Source organism: Stegostoma tigrinum, chromosome 41 (genome assembly GCF_030684315.1).
Source record: "Stegostoma tigrinum isolate sSteTig4 chromosome 41, sSteTig4.hap1, whole genome shotgun sequence".
Taxonomy (NCBI): domain Eukaryota; kingdom Metazoa; phylum Chordata; class Chondrichthyes; order Orectolobiformes; family Stegostomatidae; genus Stegostoma; species Stegostoma tigrinum.
The window spans coordinates 4,117,555-4,137,218 of record NC_081394.1 but is presented as its reverse complement, the minus strand read 5'-3'; the positions used below and the strand labels follow the sequence as shown (position 1 = coordinate 4,137,218).

Below are 19,664 nucleotides of genomic sequence, written 5' to 3'. Positions count from 1 at the left end.
CTGTCCCCATTAAACACTCCCAGCAGAGAGACAGCATGGGTTAGATGCAGGGTAAAGCTCCTTTTGTGTTGAAATACAGATCGGGAACTGATCTTGAAACTCCCTCATTAGTACACTCTCTGAGTGACAGCAGTTTCCATGATTATAAAGATTATTTGCTTTCTTATGTTAAACATGTCGTATCAAAACATTATCTTGAATCATTTAAGAATTGTCAACTCCAATAAACATTAGGATTAGGATCCTAGTACCTCACTGATGCTGGTTTCCTTCTTGCATGTTTATGAAGTCAGTTAATTAAACTATTGGCTTATTATTCAGTATCATTATCAATATTCTAACACTGTGCAACTGTCTTGTGGCTCCAGAGTTTGTGTTTGATTTATGTCACGATTACAATACAGAATTTGAAATAACCAGCCAATCTAGGTGGGCATTCCAATACAGGACAGTGTGCATGCTGCAACTGATGTTAGACAGGGACTGTTTAGTCTGCCCTCTTGTGCTAGTGTAATGCTACAGCATTACTTTATAGAATGGTAGAATCCCTACAGTGTGGAAACAGGCCCTTTAGCTTAACAAGTCCGCACTGACCCATCCCGCATAACCCACCTAATCTACACATCCCTGAACACTACGAGCAAGTTAGCATGGCCAGTCCACCTAGCCTGCACATCTTTGGATTGTGGGAAGAAACCAGAGCAACCAAACGAAACCCACGCAGAGACGGGGAGAATGTGCAAACTCCACACAGTCACCCAAGGGTGGAATCGAACCAGGGTCTCTGGCGCTGTGAGGCAGCAGTGCTAAGCACTGAGCCCACCCATGTTCAAAGCATAAGAGACATGTTCAGGCAGAATCCTGGCCTTTTTCTCACACTCACCTGACATAACCAAGGCATCAGTCTGGTTGTCAGGTGTTTTGGGGATTTCATTGTAAATTTCCTTCAATTAAAGAGCATTGACACTTCAAAACTAAAATGTTTTATCAGCTGTGAAGCGCTTGTGATGATATAAGGTACTATAGGAATGCAGCTCTTTGTCTTGTTTGCAGAAATGAGTCGCACATTCTCAACCCCCACCCAACTCCCTGCAGGAACAATCCCACATTCTCCACCCGCACCCTGGAGGAGCGAATCCAACAATGTCCTCCAGTCCCTGTGGGAGCAAGAACCACATTCTTCCCCCACTCCCTGTGGAAGTGACTCCCAAGTTCCAACCCACCATTGCCTGTGGGAGCAAGTCCCACGTTCCACCCACACACTTGGCAGATGTTGGAAATTTCTACCAAAGTCCCCCCCCAGATTTACAAGCAACTTTCTTACATTGATGGCACCTTGTTCTAGTCTCGTGCCAACAAGGGGAAACACCTTCTTTCCAGCTACCCTGATGATCCTTTTTGTAATCCTGAAGCCCCCCCCATCAGGCCTGCTCTCAGCTTCAGCCTCCCTTTCTCCTGCAGAAAACAGCCCCGGCCAGATAAGTACATCTTCTGACTTCAGGGCTGAGGAGTGCTTCATATTGTGAATTCCAGAACTGCAGACAGGCATGATCTAACCAAAGGCAAGCTTAGCTTATCTCCTCGATGTTTAGTTTCGAGGCCATCGCCACGGAAATGAATCCGAGTGCTACTGTATGACGGTAAAGTCACTCACAAGATGAGGATGCATTTGTCACACTGGCAGGTCTGCCACTGACAACTCTTCTTATGACCCTTCAGAGGCACGGTGATTCCGTGATTGCGACAGCGGGCACAAGTGGGGGAGCGCGTAGACACCATCCGATACGCCACCCCTGACGGCAGGGGGGAGGCAAAGTTACCCATAATTCTCAAGTCATCGCCGCTGGCCACAGATTCTGAATAAGCAACGCTCGCCAGGCTGCTGCCTTCCATTTGCCTTCCTATCACCTGCAAGACAACAGAGGTATCTGACACTTACAGGGGCTGCATGCGTGACACATTCATTCTCAACAGCAACTGGCAATATAGGAACAGGAGAAGGCCCCTCCAGCCTGTTCTGTCCTTCAGTGGGATCATGGCTGGCCTGTAGTCTAACACTGTACACCTGCTTTTGGCCCCATTCCCTTGGAAAAAAATTAATCTCAGATTTAAAATTAACAACTGACACAGGATCAACTCCCATTTGTGAAGGGCAGTTCCAAATATCTACCATTCTTTGTGTGTAGAAGTGGTTCCTAACATCTCTCCTGAACAGTTCTTGTCTTATGACCCCCAGTTCTAGAATCTCCAAACAGTGGACGTAGTTTTTCTTTATCAACCTGCCTGTGTTATCTTGAGGGCTTTGATCAGATCATGCCTTAGACTTCTAAATTCTAGAGAAAACTGACCTAATCTGTATAATATCTCCTCACAACGTGGCCTCTGAAGTCCATGTTGTAAACCCAGGTTTTACTGCCTCCAAAAATCAATATATCTGTGCTAGATATCAAAACTTATTAATCTTTCACTTAACCAAATCCCATTCGCTCCAAAATACTAACAAGCGAAAAAAATTTATCTTGAAACTCAGGAACTGAAGGAGGTTATTTGAGCCTCTCTGACCTCCCAATTAGTTTGTGGTCACTGTGTCTCCACCTATCTGCCTTTGCTCGATAATCTCAAGCTAAAACTTACCTATCTCAGTCTTGATCTTAACTGACCTTCTCCCCACCTTTGTAGCCACAGCTTTAACAGTCATTTGAGGGGAAAGAATTTCAAATTGTGCTCCTGTTTACATCATTAACTTAAGTCAGTTAAGACCAGGAAAAAAATTAAGGAGACGATTAAGACATTCGAAATCATGAGGAGTTTAGATGGAGTAAATCAGTAGGAACTATTCTCGGGGCAAAACGATTGGTTACCAAAGGGCTGTAGATTGACAAGAGTTGGTCAAAAAACCAGAAGGTATGAAGAAGGGGAAGAATTTGTTTTTCCAGTGCAGTAAGTTAGTGTAATCTGAAAGGCAGTGAGACCAAATTCAACAGGAAACAGAAAAATGGTGGGGGGAAAATGGAGAAATACTGGAAGGAGGACAAATGAGTAGGGCTGTGGGGAGGTGGGTTGGGAGGGGTTGTGTGGAAATCATTGGAGAGATCTTTCAGAGAGTCAGCACAGGCAAGATGAACCGAACCACTTCCTCCTCCTGCAAAGCAGTTCCATCTAGAAGTGGTTCAGAAAGTGTGAATTAACTCAATGATGGCTTAAAGGTTTGTTTTTAGGCATTACAGTTAATATAAACGAAGTAAATATGCAATTCGAATACATGTTCCAACCCAATCAGTATAGCACTGCATGAAGTCCACCCCTACTGTAAGAAGCAGGTTATAGGAAAGATATTTTTAAGCTAGGGAGGGTTCAGAAGAGATCAACCGGGATGTTGGAGTCAATGAAATGTGGAGCTGGAAAAGCACAGTATCAGTGGAGCAGGAAAGTCAATGTACCCTTCAACGGGACTTGTGTCACCTTCATTCAGGTGTCCCGATGAAGGGTCCAGACTCAAAACGTTCCTGCTCCTCCGTTGCTGTCTGACCGGCAGTGCTTCTCCAGCATATTTTATTGATCTGGCTGCCAGTATCTGCAGTCCTTACTACATAACAAAGTGTGGAGCTGGATGAACACAGTAGGCCAAGCAGCATTGTAGGAGCACAAAAGCTGACGTTTCGGGCCTAAACCCTTTATCAGAAATCTCTGCAGTCCTTACTATCTCCTTTACTGGGATGTTGTCTGGTATGGATGGTTTGAGTTATTAGGAGAGGCTGGGATTTTATTCACTGGGACGTAGATGGTTGAGAGGTGACCTTATAGAGGTTTATAAAATCAAGAGGGGTTTAGATAGGGTGAATGGTGGATGTCTTTTCCCTAGAATGGGGCATTTCAAGACTATGAGGCACATTTTTAAGGTGAGAGCAGGGAGATTTAAAAAAGGCATGAGAGGCAACCTTTTTTTATGGAGGGTGGTTTGCATGTGGAATGAACTTCCTGAGGGAATGATAGATGCAGGCACAACATTTTAAAAAACACTTAGATAAGTGCATAAGAAATGTCGGAGGAATGTGGTCCAGGAGCAGGCAGGTGGGGCTAGTTTAATTTGGGATTACGGTCAGCGTGAACTGGTTGGACCAAATGGTCTGGTTCCGCGATGTACGACACTATAACAATAAACTTGCACTGGCAACTCCCACAACCAGCAGTAGGCGTTAGATTATCAATTTTAATGTCACCGAATGAAGGACAGATTTTGCCTTCAGGCTACCAGACAGAGAACTCCCTTGATATGGAGAGTATTAGACATTTTGATACACTTGACAGGGCCAATGGGACTTTGGACTCATGACCCATCTGAAAGTCAGTGCCCCAGTCGTGTTGCACTCTCTCAGAACTGCACTAAAGTATCAGCTTTGACTTTTGTGCTCAGGTCTTCAGAAGAGAACTTGACTCAAAGTCCCATGCACTGAGCCAACAGCTGATACATTGAGTAAAGGCTGTTCATGCTGTTATTTATAAAACACAGATCTGCCTAGATATCACAAATGGATTATTATATTCCTACAGGAATTCCTTTAGAGTTGTACATATATCGCCTGCATTTTCAATCAGAGATAGTAAGAACTGCCGATGCTGGAGTCTGAGATCACAAGGTGTGGAGCTGGAGGAACACAGCAGGCCAGGCAGCATCAGAGGAGCAGGAAAGCTGACATTTCGGGTCAGGACCTTTTCTCAGAAAAAATTATATGGTGTCTTTAACATAGTAAGAACATTGCAAGTTGTCCCACTGGAGCTTGAAAGAGACAAAATTTGACAGTGGGCCACATAAGGAGGTATTAGCAACAGGTGAACAGAGGTCAAAACCCAAATGTTAGAGAGTGTCTTAAAGGAGAAGAGAGAGCTTGGTGAAGGGAATTCCATAGGTTAGGACCCAGGCATCAAAATACACACCTATCATGGTGGACCAATGGTTTCGGGTACCCATAGGCAATCAGAGTTGGCAGGTCAGAGACTGCAGGCCTAGAGAAGGTTGCACAGAGTGGGACAGATTTAAAACAGTGAAATAATGGAGGAAGCGTAGATTCAGGCTGATTTGTTTCCGGTAGTCAAAGGATCTAGCAAGAAGAGGTCACAGATGCAAGATTAAACACTAGACACTTAAGAGTACAAGAAAAATTTCTTTACATTGAGAATTGTGAGGCTGTGTAATTTTATTTCATGGTTAATATTGGAGGCACATAATTTTATTTTCCTGTCAGGGTTAGACTAGATTAACCAGATGAAGATCTAGGAGAAAGGACCTGTATATTTTAGCAATAATAAGTTTTTTAAAAACTGTATAGAAAATAGCAATCCCTAAGCCTCTTAAGAGAGAATATTAACCTATGTGTATATTATTAGGAACAGCAATGCTAGTGTATACTGCTGGAGCAGGCCATTTGGCAAAGCGATTTCACACCGACCCTTCAACAGCATCCCAACTGGACTGACCCCTTATTCTATCCTGATAAACCTGAATTTCCCATGGCTAACCCATCTAGCCTGCACATCCCTGGACACTATAGGTTATTTTCCCATGGCCAATCCATCCAACCTGAACATCTTTATACTATGGAAGGAAACTGGACGACTCGGAGGAAACCCACGCAGACACAGGGAGAATGTGCATACAGACACTGGGAGAACCTGCAAACTCCAAGTAGTTGCCCCAAGGTGGAATCAAACTCAGGTCTCTGCCATCGTGAGGCATGGGTCCTAACCACTGTGCTGCCCCAAAAAGAATATCAGCCTTGTGCATATTTTGTCTATGCATGCCGAATTCAGGCAAGTTCTTGCCCACTTAATAAACCGTAAATTCTCATTTCCAGAGTTACAATGATAAAGACTGATGTAAACATGTCACATTGTAATTACACATCCCACCATGTGATGGTGCTATAGTGTGGCAGCCTATAAAACAGAGTTCACTGATTCAGCTAATTCTGCCTCTTAAACCATTATTATAAGCAAAGAAATAAATTGAAATATTTCCACAAGGACAGAATATGTGACCTTTAAAAGGTTACTGAATTCAATCAGTGCATCTGACTTCTTTTATGTTAGACCACAACAAAAACACACATACATCAAAAATATTAAAATTACACATTGCCTTTTCTTTTCTGGTTCTTCAAAGACCAAAACAAAATTTACCTCTGAAGAGAAATACAAAACCTATGAAATTATTAACTAGTTTGAAAAATCACAGCAGCCACTTTTAATGCACCAAAGATCAGTTTTTCAGGGGACTAAAACACTTGCTTAAAAATGTTATTCAAGCAACAATCAAATGTATTTAACACTATCAAATTATTATACTAACAGTACTTAAAAACAACTGCCCCAACTTCTACCCAAGTAACAATAATTTAGCCATCTCCTTTTAAAAAGGCCCAAAGCTGTTGCAATTTTGAGATTGTTTGTATCTGTAAAAATGCCAAGTTTGATAACAATCGTTTGTTTTGTTTTGTTAAATTAGCCATAAAGAAAAAGTTCGGAACTCTTCTCTGGTGCCAAATTGTAACAAAGCATATTTTCCCCCAAAAACAAAACAAAATCCATAACTGCCTGAAAGCACTTAAAAACATATATAAACCCAGAGCAGATTTTCCACAGGATAAGTGATTCACCTGAGACATCCCTTGAGATAGTTTGTCAAAGAGAGAGAGAGAGAGAGAGAGGAGAACCCTGGCTTCTCCAATTGTATTTTGGTGGCAATATTATTTTTGAAAAAGAATATAGCTTCTTTTGAAGTCCAAGGGGAGAGAAAAGGGCATATTTTTACCGAAATGAGGGTGGGTTCTCCACAGGATTAGCGAGATTAGTGGATATTTGGGCAGATAGGGACAGGGTTTTTGCTTCCCTGAAATTGACACAAGTTAAGCGGCTGTTGCAAAGCCACAACGGAAAAGCGCGCCAAAACGTAAACCGAATCGCGCTCGAGCAGCTGCCCGGGTCCAAACTCGCCCACTGCGCACGTGCCGCCGTGCCCCACCTCCACCTCAGCGTGAGCCACTAACCACGCCCCTTGCAAATTCGCCACGCCCACTTGTCAACGCGACAACCCCTTTCCATCTCCGACTCTCGCCCCGCCCCTCCGGCAGTGACCAGGCCACGGCCGCCCACTGTGTCGACCACCGCGTCCCAACCACGCCCCTTCCTGCTTGGTCCCCGTCCCGACACAGCCCCTCAGTCTGGTCCACTCCCCCTTCCCACAGCACCCAGTTCCAATTTGACACCGCCCATCTCCGTCTCAACCACGCTCCTCCGTCTTGATCGCGCCGCGTTCCGCCGTAACCACGTCACGTTGCACCTTGACCGCGCCCCTTTCGGCGTCAAGAACAGCAACCACGCCCCTTACCACTTCCCCACGCCCCTTAAGGTCTCAACTGCGCCTCTTCCCAACAACCACGCCCACATCTTGATTGCTCCCCCACACACAATTGCACCTTGACCACACCCCTTCAACGACGCCCCTTTCCGTCGTATCCCCATGCCCGGTCGGCCTTAACCACGCCCCTTACACTCTCAACCACACACCCCACCTTAATCACGCCCCTTTCAGCCCATACCACACCCATTTCTACAGTGACCACGCCTCCTTAGCTCTCGACCGCACCCATCCATCCTGGCCCCGCCCCACTCTGTCATAAGCCCTGCCCCTTTCCCCTCAGCCCCACCCACTTTGCCTCCCAAACACCTGAGGTATAAATAGCCAGGCAGCGTCAGGGGGGGGTCAGGAAAGCTGTTGTTTCGGGTCTGGACCCTACTTCAGAAATTGGGGGGGAGGTGGGTGGTGGTGAAGGGGTCTCTGAAATAAATGGGGGGGTGACGGTGATAGAAGGTGGTTAGTGGAAAGGATAGGTGGTAGAGAAGATGTACAGGTCAATGAGGTGGGGCTGAGAGGGAGGGTTAGTCATGGGAGGAGGTCGGTGGTGGGGAGACTTTGAAGCTGGTAAAGTCCACATTGAGATCATTGGTTCCCGAGGAGGAATATGAGGTGCTGCTCCTCCAGTTTGCAGGTGGCGTCGTTGTGGCACTGGAGGAGGCCCAGGATGGACATGTCTACAACGAGGTCTCCAAGCCTCCGTTTGCTCTCACCGATGTAGAGGAAACCTCATTGGGAACAGCGGATACAATAGACCATATTAGCGGGTGTGCAGGTGAATATCTGTTTAATGTGGAAGTTTTTTTTGGGTCCTGGGATGGAGGTAAGGGAGGATGTGCAGGGCTACGTCTGGCACCTCCTGCAGTTGCATGGAAAGGTGCCGGGTGAGGTCGGGCTGGTGGGATTGTGGAGCGGATGAGGGAGTCGCAGAGAGAATGGTCCCTCCGGAAGGCAGATAAGGGTGGGGAGGGCAATTTATCCTTGGTAGTGGGGTCAGATTGCAGGTGGTGGAAGTGGTGGAGAATGATGTGTTGAATCCAGAGGTTAATGGGGTGACACGTGAGGACCAGGGGAATTCTGTCTTTGTTTTTATTCTGGGGAGAGGGTGTGAGGGGTGAGGTGCAGGAAACGCAAAAGTTGCAGTCAAGGGCACTTTTGACCACCATGGTGGGGAGGGGTGGAGGGGGGATTGCGGCCCTTGAAATACGAGGAGATATGGGATGTTCGGGAGTGAACATCTTGCGAGCGGAGGCGGAGGAATTGGGAATAGGGAATCGCATTCTTGCAGGAAGGTGGGTGAGAGGAGATGTAGTCTAGGAGGCTGTGGGAGCCAGTAGGCTTGAAATAGACATCAGTTTCTGGGTGGTTACCAGAAATGGAGACAGAGAGGTCCAGGAAGGAGCAGGAGGTATCAGAGATGAAAAGCATGGTGGAAATTAGGGACAAAAACAGAAAGGCTGGGGGGGGAACTCAGCAAGTATGTAAGCATCTGTGGAGAGAAGGCAAAGTTAATGTTTCAGTCCAGTGACCCTCCTTCAGAATTGATGGTAGCTAGGAAATTGTTGCTATGTACTGAAGGTGGGGTAGATGGAGGGGTGCGGAGTAAACAATAGATAAGAGACGGAGCGCAGAGCGAAAAAATAGCTCGATACAATCCCTAGAGAGTGGAAATACGCTATTCAGCCCACAACACAGATTGACCCTACACTATCCCTGTAACCCAGCATTTCCCATGGTTCACCATCTGGCCTGTCCAAATCACCTAGCCTGCACATCTTTGGGACCATGAGAGGATACCCACGCAGACATAGGGAGAATGTGCAAACTCCTCTCAGTCCCCTGAGACTGGAATTTAACCCAAGACCTAGCACTGTGAGGCTGCACAACCATGCTGCCCTCGACTAAGGATAGACTAAGGGTGAAAGTTGTCCTGAAGGAAAAAGAACAGGCTGAACACAGTAGCTCTGATAAAGGTGTCCTACAGGGGTGTTTGGAGAGCGTAGGAGTATGGCATTGACTTAGAGCATCAGCCATGATCATAGTGAATGGTGGAGCAAACCCGTAGGGCCAAATGGCCTGCTCGTGCTTCTAGTTTAGAACATAGAACATTACAGCACAGTACAGGCCCTTCGGCCCTCGATGTTGTGCTGACCTGTCATACCGATCTCAAGCCCATCTAACCTACACTATTCCATGTACGTCCATATGCTTATCCAATGACGACTTAAATGTACCTAAAGTTGGCGAATCTACTACCGTTGCAGGCAAAGTGTTCCATTCCCTTACTACTCTCTGAGTAAAGAAACTACCTCTGACATCTGTCCTATATTTTTCGTCCCTCAATTTAAAGCTATGCCCCCTCGTGCTCGCCGTCACCATCCTAGGAAAAAGGCTCTCCCTATCCACCCTATCTAACCCTCTGATTATTTTATATGTTTCAATTAAGTCACCTCGCAACCTTCTTCTCTCTAACGAAAACAGCCTCAAGTCCCTCAGCCTTTCCTCGTAAGACCTTCCCTCCATACCAGGCAACATCCTAGTAAATTTCCTCTGCACCCTTTCCAAAGCTTCCACGTCCTTCTTATAATGCGGTGACCAGAACTGTACGCAATACTCCAAGTGCAGCCGCACCAGAGTTTTGTACAGCTGCAGCATAACCTCTCAGTTCCGGAACTCGATCGCTCTATTAATAAAAGCTAAAACACTGTATGCCGCCTTAACAGCCCTGTCAACCTGGGTGGCAACTTTCAAGGATCTGTGTACATGGACACCGAGATCTCTCTGCTCATCTACATTGCTAAGAATCTTACCATTAGCCCTGTACTTTGCCTTCCGGTTACTCCTACCAAAGTGCATTACCTCACACTTGTCTGCATTAAACTCCATTTGCCACCTCACAGCCCAGCTCTGCAGCTTGTCTATGTCTCTCTGCAACCTACAGCATCCTTCGTCACTATCCACAACTCCACCAACCTTAGTGTCGTCTGCAAATTTACTAACCCATCCTTCTACGCCCTCATCCAGGTCATTTATAAAAATGACAAACAGCAGTGGACCCAACACCGACCCTTGTGGTACACCACTAGTAACTGGTCTCCAGGATGAACATTTCCCATCAACTACCACCCTCTGTCTTCTTTCAGCAAGCCAATTTCCGATCCAAACTGCTATATCTCCCACAATCCCATTCCTCCGCATTTTGTACAATAGCCTATTGTGGGGAACCTTATCGAACGCCTTGCTGAAATCCATATACACCACATCAACCGGTTTACTCTCATCTACCTGTTTGGTCACCTTCTCAAAGAATTCAATAAGGTTTGTGAGGCACAACCTTCCCTTCACAAAACCGTGCTGAGTATGCCTAATCAATTTATTCAATAAGGTTTGTGAGGCTCGATGGACACAAATAATTTTCCAGAAATGGTAGGAAACCAAGGGTCTGATTTTACATCTCTCTGTTCAGCAACGCTCCATTAAGCACCGGTGCAGAAATTAGGCCATTGGACCCATCAAGTCTGCTGTACCATTCAATCATGGCTGATCAGTTTCTCAACCCTATTCTCCTGATCGCTCCCTGTTACATTTGATCCCCTTGACAATTAAGAACCTATCTATCTTGTCTTAAATATACTCAATGACCTGGCCTCCATAGCGTTCCGCGGCAATGAATTCCACAGATTCACCACTCCCTGGCTGAAGAGGTCTCTCCTCATCTCCGTTACTCTAAGACAAAGACCCTTGGGTCCTAGTCTGTCCTGCTAATGGAAACATCTTCCCAATGTCCACTCTATCCAGGCCTTTCAGTATTCTGTAAGTTTTAATTATATCCCCCCAAGTCCTTCTAACTTCCATTGAGTACAGACCCAGAATCAATCAATTTCAAATGTTCCTCATGTGTTCAGCCTTTCTTTCCTCAGTTCATTCTTGAGAACCTCCTCTGGACCTGCTCCAGGGCTATTACATCCTTCCTGGGATTTGGGGCCCAAAATTTGCTCACAATATACTAATCATTGTCTGACCAGAGTCTCATAAGACCTCAGGAGTACATAGTGACTTTATACTCTAGTCCTCTTGAAATAAATGTCAATATTATATTCCTGACTACTGACTTAAGCTGCAAGTTTACCTTAAGAGAATCCTGGACTAGGACTTCCAATTCCCTTTCTACTTCAGATTTCTGGATTTTCTCCCCATTTCGAAAATAGTCCATACGTCTATTCTTCTTACCAAAGTGCATGCCCTAACACTTTCCCACGTTGTAGTCCATCTGCCATTTCTGTACCTACTCTCCTAAACTGTCCAAATCCTTCAGTAGCCTCCCCACCTCCTCAATACTACCCGTCTCTCCACCTACCTTTGTATCGACTGCAAACTTAGCCAGTTCGTTCATCTACATCATTAATGTATAAAGTGAGAAGTTGTGGCCCCAACACTGAACCTTGTAGAACACTATCTTGAGAAGGACCCTTTTATTCTGTTTTCTTCCAGACAGCCAATCTTCTATCCATGCTAGCACTTTGCCTCTAACACTGTGGGCCCCTAACTTACTCAGCAGCCTCTTGTGTGGCACCTTGTCAAAGGTCTTATAGAAGTCCAAGTAGATACCATCTATTGGCTCTCCTTGGTCTAACTTCTCATTACCTCCTCAAAGAATTCTAACAGATTTATCAGCCATGACCTTCCCTTGATGAAACCATGCTGACTTTCCCCTGTTTTACCAGGCACTTCCAAGTGTTCAAAACTCTCATCCTTCACAACCTCACCAACGACCGAGGTCAGGCTAATCAGCCTGTAACTTCCTGTCTCTTGTCTTTTTCCCTTCTTAAACAAGAGGGTTACATTAGCGACTTTCCAGTCCTCTGTCACTGTCCCTGGCTCCAGTGACTCCTGAAAGATCCACACTAACACCTCCATCATCTCTTCAGCTATCTCCTTCAGAACTCTGAGGTGTAGTCCATCTGGTCCAGATGACTTATCCACTTTCATACCTATCAGTTTTCTTAACACCTTCTCCTTGGTGATGGCCACCATACTCACTTCTGTACCGCTCCCCTCCCTCGCCCGCACACCCCCCCCCCCCAACCGACTCATAAATTTTTGGAGCATTACTTATGTCTTCCACTTTAAAGATTGACGTAAAGTAGTTTCAGAGACGGTAGGAACTGCAGATGCTGGAGAATCTGAGATAACAAGGTACAGAGCTGGATGAACACTGCAGGTCAAGGCTTTGCAGTGGGGTTAAAGTTGTTTCAAAGATAGTAGGAATGGCAGATGCTGGAGAAAGGGTCTAGACCCAAAATGTCAGCTTTCCTGCTCCTCTGATGCTGCTTGGCCTGCTGTGTTCATCCAGCTCCACACTTTGATATTTCCCTCTCTCCCTATTTATTTCAGAATCCCCTTCCCCTCCCCCATTTCTGAAGAAGGGTCTAGGCGCGAAGCGGCAGCTTTCCTGCTCCTCTGATGCTGCTTGGCCTGCTGTGTTCATCCAGCTCCACACTTTGATATTTCCCTCTCTCCCTATTTATTTCAGAAGCCCCTTCCCCTCCCCCATTTCTGAAGAAGGGTCTAGACCCGAAACATCAGCTTTCCTGCTCCTCTGATGCTGCTGGGCCTGCTGTGTTCATCCAGCTCCACACTTTGATATTTCCCTCTCTCCCTATTTATTTCAGAATCCCCTTCCCCTCCCCCATTTCTGAAGAAGGGTCTAGGCGCGAAGCGGCAGCTTTCCTGCTCCTCTGATGCTGCTGGGCCTGCTGTGTCCATCCAGCCTCACATTTTATTATTTCCCTCTCTCCCTATTTATTTCAGAATCCCCTTCCCCTCCCCCATTTCTGAAGAAGGGTCTAGGCGCGAAGCGTCAGCTTTCCTGCTCCTCTGATGCTGCTTGGCCTGCTGTGTTCATCCAGCTCCACACTTTGATATTTCCCTCTCTCCCTATTTATTTCAGAATCCCCTTCCCCTCCCCCATTTCTGAAGAAGGGTCTAGGCGCGAAGCGGCAGCTTTCCTGCTCCTCTGATGCTGCTGGGCCTGCTGTGTTCATCCAGCTCCACACCTTGATATTTCCCTCTCTCCCTATTTATTTCAGAATCCCCTTCCCCTCCCCAATTCTGAAGAAGGGTCTAGACCCGAAACATCAGCTTTCCTGCTCCTCTGATGCTGCTGGGCCTGCTGTGTCCATCCAGCTCCACACCTTGATATTTCCCTCTCTCCCTATTTATTTCAGAATCCCCTTCCCCTCCCCAATTCTGAAGAAGGGTCTAGACCCGAAACATCAGCTTTCCTGCTCCTCTGATGCTGCTGGGCCTGCTGTGTCCATCCAGCTCCACACCTTGATATTTCCCTCTCTCCCTATTTATTTCAGAAGCCCCTTCCCCTCCCCCATTTCTGAAGAAGGGTCTAGGTGTGAAACGGCAGCTTTCCTGCTCCTCTGATGCTGCTGGGCCTGCTGTGTTCATCCAGCCTCACATTTTATTATTTCCCTCTCTCCCTATTTATTTCAGAAGCCCCTTCCCCTCCCCCATTTCTGAAGAAGGGTCTAGGCCCGAAGCGGCAGCTTTCCTGCTCCTCTGATGCTGCTGGGCCTGCTGTGTCCATCCAGCTCCACACCGTGTTATCTCGATGTAAAGTACTTGTTCAGTTCCTCCTCCATTTCTTTGCTCTGTATTATTACTTCTCCAACGTTATTTTCCAGCAGCCCAATGTCCACTTTTTGCCTCTTATATATCTAAAGAAATTCTTGCAATCTTCTTTTATATTACTGGCTAACTTATCCTGTATTTAACATTCTCCCTCCTTATTTCATTCTTACTTGTCCTCTGTTGGACTTTGTAGGCTTCCCACTGCCCTTTGCTGAATTACCTGCTTTCTCTTTTGCTTTTATGTTGTCTCTGACTTCCCTCGTCAGCCATGGTTGCTTCATCCTCCCCTTAGTATGCTTCTTTCTCCTAGGGATGAATTTTTGCTGTGTCCCCTGAATTACTCCCAGAAACTTCTGCCTTTGCTGTTATACTGTCTTTCCTGATAGGCTCCTCTCCCAGTCAATTCTAGTCAGCTCCTCCCTTGTGCCTCTGTAGTTGCCTTTATTCAACTGTAATACTGTTACAACTAATTCCAGCTTTTCCCTCTCAAATTGCAGTGTAAATTCTACCGTGTTGTGGTCGCTATGGTTCCTTCTCCTTAAGCTCTCTTATCAAATCTGCCTCATTGCTCAACACTAAATCCACTATTGTGCTCCTAAGATGCTGCTTGGCCTGCTGTGTTCATCCAGCTCCACACTTTGTTATCTCGGATTCTCCAGCGCCTGCAGTTCCCATTACCACTAAATCCAGTGCTGCCTGTTCCTTTGTGGGCTCCGCCACAAGCTGCTCCAAAAAGCCGTCTCATCGACATTCCACAAATTCCTTTCCTTGCAATCCACTACTAACCTGATCTTCCCAGTCCACCTGCACATTGAAATCCCCCATGATCACTGTAACCTTGCCTTTCTTACATGCTTTTTCGATCTTCTGGTGTATCATGTGCCCCTCATTGACTAGTGTTTGGAGGCCTGTACATAATTCCCATTATGTTTTTTTTAACCTTTGTTCAGCTCTTCCACACAGATTTGTACACCATCACGAACCACTTCAACTCCCCCTCCCATTCCTTGGACGACATGTCCATCCTGGGCCTCCTCCAGTGCCACAACGGTGTCACCAGAAACTGGAGGATCAGCACCTCATATTCTGCCTTGGGAGCCTACAGCCCAATGGTCTCAATGTGGACTTCACAAGATTCAAAGTCTCCCCACCCCTGACCTCATCCCGTCACCAGCCTTTCTTGTCCCCCTCCCACTTCTTGAACTGTCCGTCCTTTCTCCCAACAATCCACTGCTCCCACCTCACTGACCAGCCCCCATCGCCAATTCCTACCTACCAACCTCATCCCCACCTTCTTTACCTTCCCATCTTCCCTTCCACCTACTCGCCCCTCCCTTCCAACTAACCAAACCCCTACCCATCCCAACTCCCTACCTACACCCACCTTTACTGGCTCCATCCCCACCTCCTTGACCTGTCTGTCTTCTCTCCGCCTGTCTTCTCCTCTATCCACCTTTGATCATTGCCTTCCCCCTCTCTATTTATTTCAGAGTCCCCTTCCCCTCCCCCATTTCAGACTGTAAACATCAACTTTCCTGCTCCTCTGATGCTGCCTGGCCTGCTGTGTTCATCCAGGTCCACACCTTTTTATCTCGGCAGTACATTTCTGCTGCTAATATTCCGCTTGGGAACGCTGCAGCGCAATGGTATCAATGTGGACTTCACACGCTCCAAAATCTCCCCTTCCCCCACTGCATCCCAAAACCAGCCCAGCTCGTCCCCGCCTCCCTAACCTATTCTTCCTCTCACCCATCCCCTCCTGCACCTCAAGCCACGCCTACATTTCCTACCTACTAACCTCATTGCGCCTCCACGACCTGTCTGTCCTCCCCGGACTGACCTATCCCCTCCCTACCTCCCAACCCATACTCTCCTCTCCACCTATCTTCTCCTCTATCCATCTTCGGTCCACCTCCCCCTCTCTCCCTATTTATTTCAGAACCCTCTCCCCATCCCCCTCTCTGATGAAGGGTCTAGGCCTGAAACGTCAGCTTTTGTGCTCCTAAGATGCTGCTTGGCCTGCTGTGTTCATCCAGCTCCACACCTTGTTATCTCGGATTCTCCAGCATCTGCAGTTCCCATTATCTCATTTCTGCTGTTGTGTTCTGGCCCTCTCGAAATGAATGTTTCCATTGCATTTGCCCTCCTGAGTGGCCACTGAACCTGCATGTTAACCTGAAGAGAATACAGGCACAGTCAAATAGAAGGTCAGCATTCACAGTCTGAAGCTGCTGATCTCCCTGTTGAGTCCTGAAGGCTGCAGCATTCCAAATCAGCAATACAAGCTTTGCTGGAAACAACAGCAGGCCTAAGGTGGAAAGGTTAGCATCAGTATTGAAATGCAGAGAGAGTGTTTCAATACACCACTCACTCTGATGCTAACCTTACCACCCCTCCAGACCTGCAGAGTTTCTCCAGCAGTTTCTGCCTTTATTTCAAAATACTTGCAGCGTTGTAATTTTACATTAGGTTGTGGTACAGTCCGCCACCTGCAGGCTGGATGGGGAATGAACCTTGAATTGTTTCGCGTGGAATCAGGGAATGGCTGCAGGAGACCATTCTGTCCATCAGACCATGTTTGCCGTTTGCATGGGTGACTGGTCGACTTGCACTCCGCCTGCCTTTTCCCAGCAGTCCTGCAAATCTTTCCTCTTAGGATAATGATCCAATTGTCAAACCTTCTCGTGCCACACCGTCAGGCAGTGCTTTCCAGATCCTCGTCACTTAATTCACGAAAACAGCTTTTCCCTTTGCGCTGCCATTGTTTCTTTGGCTAATCTCTGCACAGCAATAATGGGGACAGTTTTCCATGGACAGTGTTATCAACCCACCCACCCCACCCCCCTCAACCTTCTCTTCAACAGCAACAGTTCCTGGCTTCCCCAATCTTTTCACAAAACTGAGGTTTCTTCTCTGAATCCTTCCCAACGCATTCGCATCTTTCCAAAAGTATAGTGCCCTGGCTGGACCCATATTTCATAGGAGTTCATAATAAATGTCTTTTCTTGATACTCCCTGCTTAATGCTGTTGATATAGTTATTAACCATTTCTTGAAACAGCCCCACCTCCATTGTACACATCTTTATACACCCTTGATGAACCAAAGCAGCTAGGTTTTAGATTATTTTTGGGCCAATTGACTTGTTTATACTGAGATCCCTGCGTGGGTTTCTTCCGGGTGCTCCAGTTTCCTCCCACAGTCCAAAGATGTACAGGCTAGGTGGATTGGCCGTGGTAAATTTCCCCATCGTGTTCGGGGATTGTGCAGGCTAGGTGGGTAATAAGGGATGGGTCTAGGTGGGATGCTCTGAGGGTCAGTATGCACTTATCGGGCCGAAGAGCCTGTTTCCATACTGTAAGGATTCTATGAAAACCAAAACTTCAAGTTCATTTCCTAGCATGTCCTCAGTTTCATCTGAGGGGCCAGTCAGATTCTAGGGTTATCAGCAGATACACAGATTTTAAGACATGTTAAATTGTATTAAACCTGTACAAAACAGTCTTTTGGCTTCAACTGGAATAATGTAGCCAGTTCAGGGCATTTCAAAAGATATGAATGCGTCAGAGAAAGTGCAAAAGAAAATTCGCAAAAGTGAAAACTGCAGTTCTTCAGTAGGGAGGGTCACTTGACCTGAAATGTTAACTCCGATTTTCTCTTCATAGACCTGCTGAGCTTTCCCAGCAACTTCTGCTTTTGTTTCACGAAAAGGATGAAGGACTTTAGCTGTTAGAACAAAACAGAGTGGCTGAAACTGTCTTCCATAGAGAAGTAAGCGTAGGCTGAGGATAAATATGACAGCGGTGGTCAAAATCTTAAAATGTGTGGAGAGGGCAGATAGGGACACACTGTTCCCTAAACTGGCAGCATCAACAACAGACAACTGGGGTCTCCTGGAAAACAAACTAAGTCGAGGACTCATCAAAGACAGTTGAACTTTTAACTTTATTCTCTTTTTTAGGTTATATTAAGAAGGACTTTAACATTAACTCTTACCTTAGAACATAGAACAGAGAACACTAGAGCACAGTACAGGCTCTTTGGCCCTCGGTGTTGCACTGACCTGTGAAACCAAACTGAAGCCCACCTAACCTACACTATTCCATTATCGTCCATACGTTTATCCAATGACCATTTAAATGCCCTTAAAATTGGTGATTCTACTGCTGTTGCAGGCAGGGCATTCCACGCCCTTACTACTCTCTGAGTAAAGAACCTACCTCTGACATCTGTCCTATATCTATCACCCCTCAATTTAAAGCTATGTCCCCTTGTGCTAGCCATCACCATCCGAGGAAAACGGCTCTCACTGCCCACCCTATCTAACCCTCTGATCATCTTGTATGTCTCTATCAAGTCACCTCTTAACCTTCTTCTCTCTAATGAAAACAGCCTCAAGTCTCCCAGCCTTTCCCCAGAAGACCTCCTCTCCAGACCAGGCAACATCCTGGTAAATCTCTGCAGCCTTTCCAATGCTTCCACATCCTTCCTGTAATGTGGCGACCAGAACTGCACGCAATACTCCAAGTGCGGCCGCACCAGAGTTTTGTACAGCTGCAGCATAACCTCGTGGCTCCGAAACTCAATCCCTCTACCAATAAAACCTAACACACCGTACCCCTATCAACCTGGGTGGCAACTTTCAGGGATCTATGTACATGGACACCGAGATCTCTCTGCTCATCCACAACTTAATTTTCTACTTATTCTATGAATGTGATGCTTAACTTTTTAAATTTTGTTTCTTCTACCGGTAGTTTGCCTATATCGTGGATAGCTGCGTTCTTGTGTGACCTCGCGCTATGGAAGATCACATTATAGAAAAGTCGCTACAGAAAATCACCAAAGTTCACATTATTCAAATTGCATCCACTGTTCATCGATTGCATCACAATCAATTCATGTTAACAAAACCCCACGTTATAGCAGAAAAACCCATACTGCTTTGTACCAAAGCTTTTTGTATCCAGAGACAGTAGGAACTGCCGATGCTGGAGAATCTGAGATAACAAGGTGTGGAGCTGGATGGACACAGCAGGCCCAGCAGCATCAGAGGAGCAGCAAGAGGCTTGGCAGTGGGGTTAAAATTGTTTCAGAGATAGTAGGGACTGCAGACTATTTCTGAAGAAGGGTCTAGGCCCGAACTGTCAGCTTTCCTGCTCCTCTGATGCTGCTGGGCCTGTTGTGTTCATCCAGCTCCACACCTTGTTATCACAGATTGTAACCAGTTGCCTTTGTATGGCACCGCATATGGCGGGACTATACACTTTACTTCTGCACTTTAGTACATGTGACAATAAAGTCTAAACCTAAACCTAAACTGTTGACAGATCACTGACTGCCAGGTAATGCTGAACAGAGAACATTGAACAGTACAGCACAGAACAGGCCCTTCAGCCCACAATGTTGTGCCGACCATTGATCCTCATGTATGCACCCTCAAATTTCTGTGACCATATGCATGTCCAGCAGTCTCTTAAATGACCCCAATGACCTTGCTTCCACAACTGCTGCTGGCAACGCATTCCATGCTCTCACAACTCTCTGTGTAAAGAACCCGCCTCTGACATCCCCTCTATACTTTCTCCAACCAGCTTAAAACTATGACCCCT

General features: G+C 46.4%; 1 protein-coding gene across 2 annotated transcripts in view; it reads right to left on the bottom strand.

The window, feature by feature from the left end:
• LOC125448398 (doublesex- and mab-3-related transcription factor C2-like) overlaps positions 1-7,169 on the bottom strand; it is a 32,027-nt gene extending 24,858 nt beyond the window's left edge. The window contains exons 1-2 of one of the 2 annotated variants that reach the window (XM_048523696.2): positions 4,936-7,169; positions 1,655-1,908 (exon numbers count right to left, since the gene is read on the bottom strand). In XM_048523696.2, coding sequence (XP_048379653.2) covers positions 1,655-1,893 — 239 coding nt within the window. In that variant the 5' untranslated portion in view covers positions 1,894-1,908; positions 4,936-7,169. Of the gene's footprint in view, positions 1-1,654; positions 2,100-4,935 lie in introns of those variants that run through there. The other variant, XM_048523697.2, reaches the window with a different exon arrangement.
• Between the last annotated feature and the right edge of the window lie 12,495 nt (positions 7,170-19,664).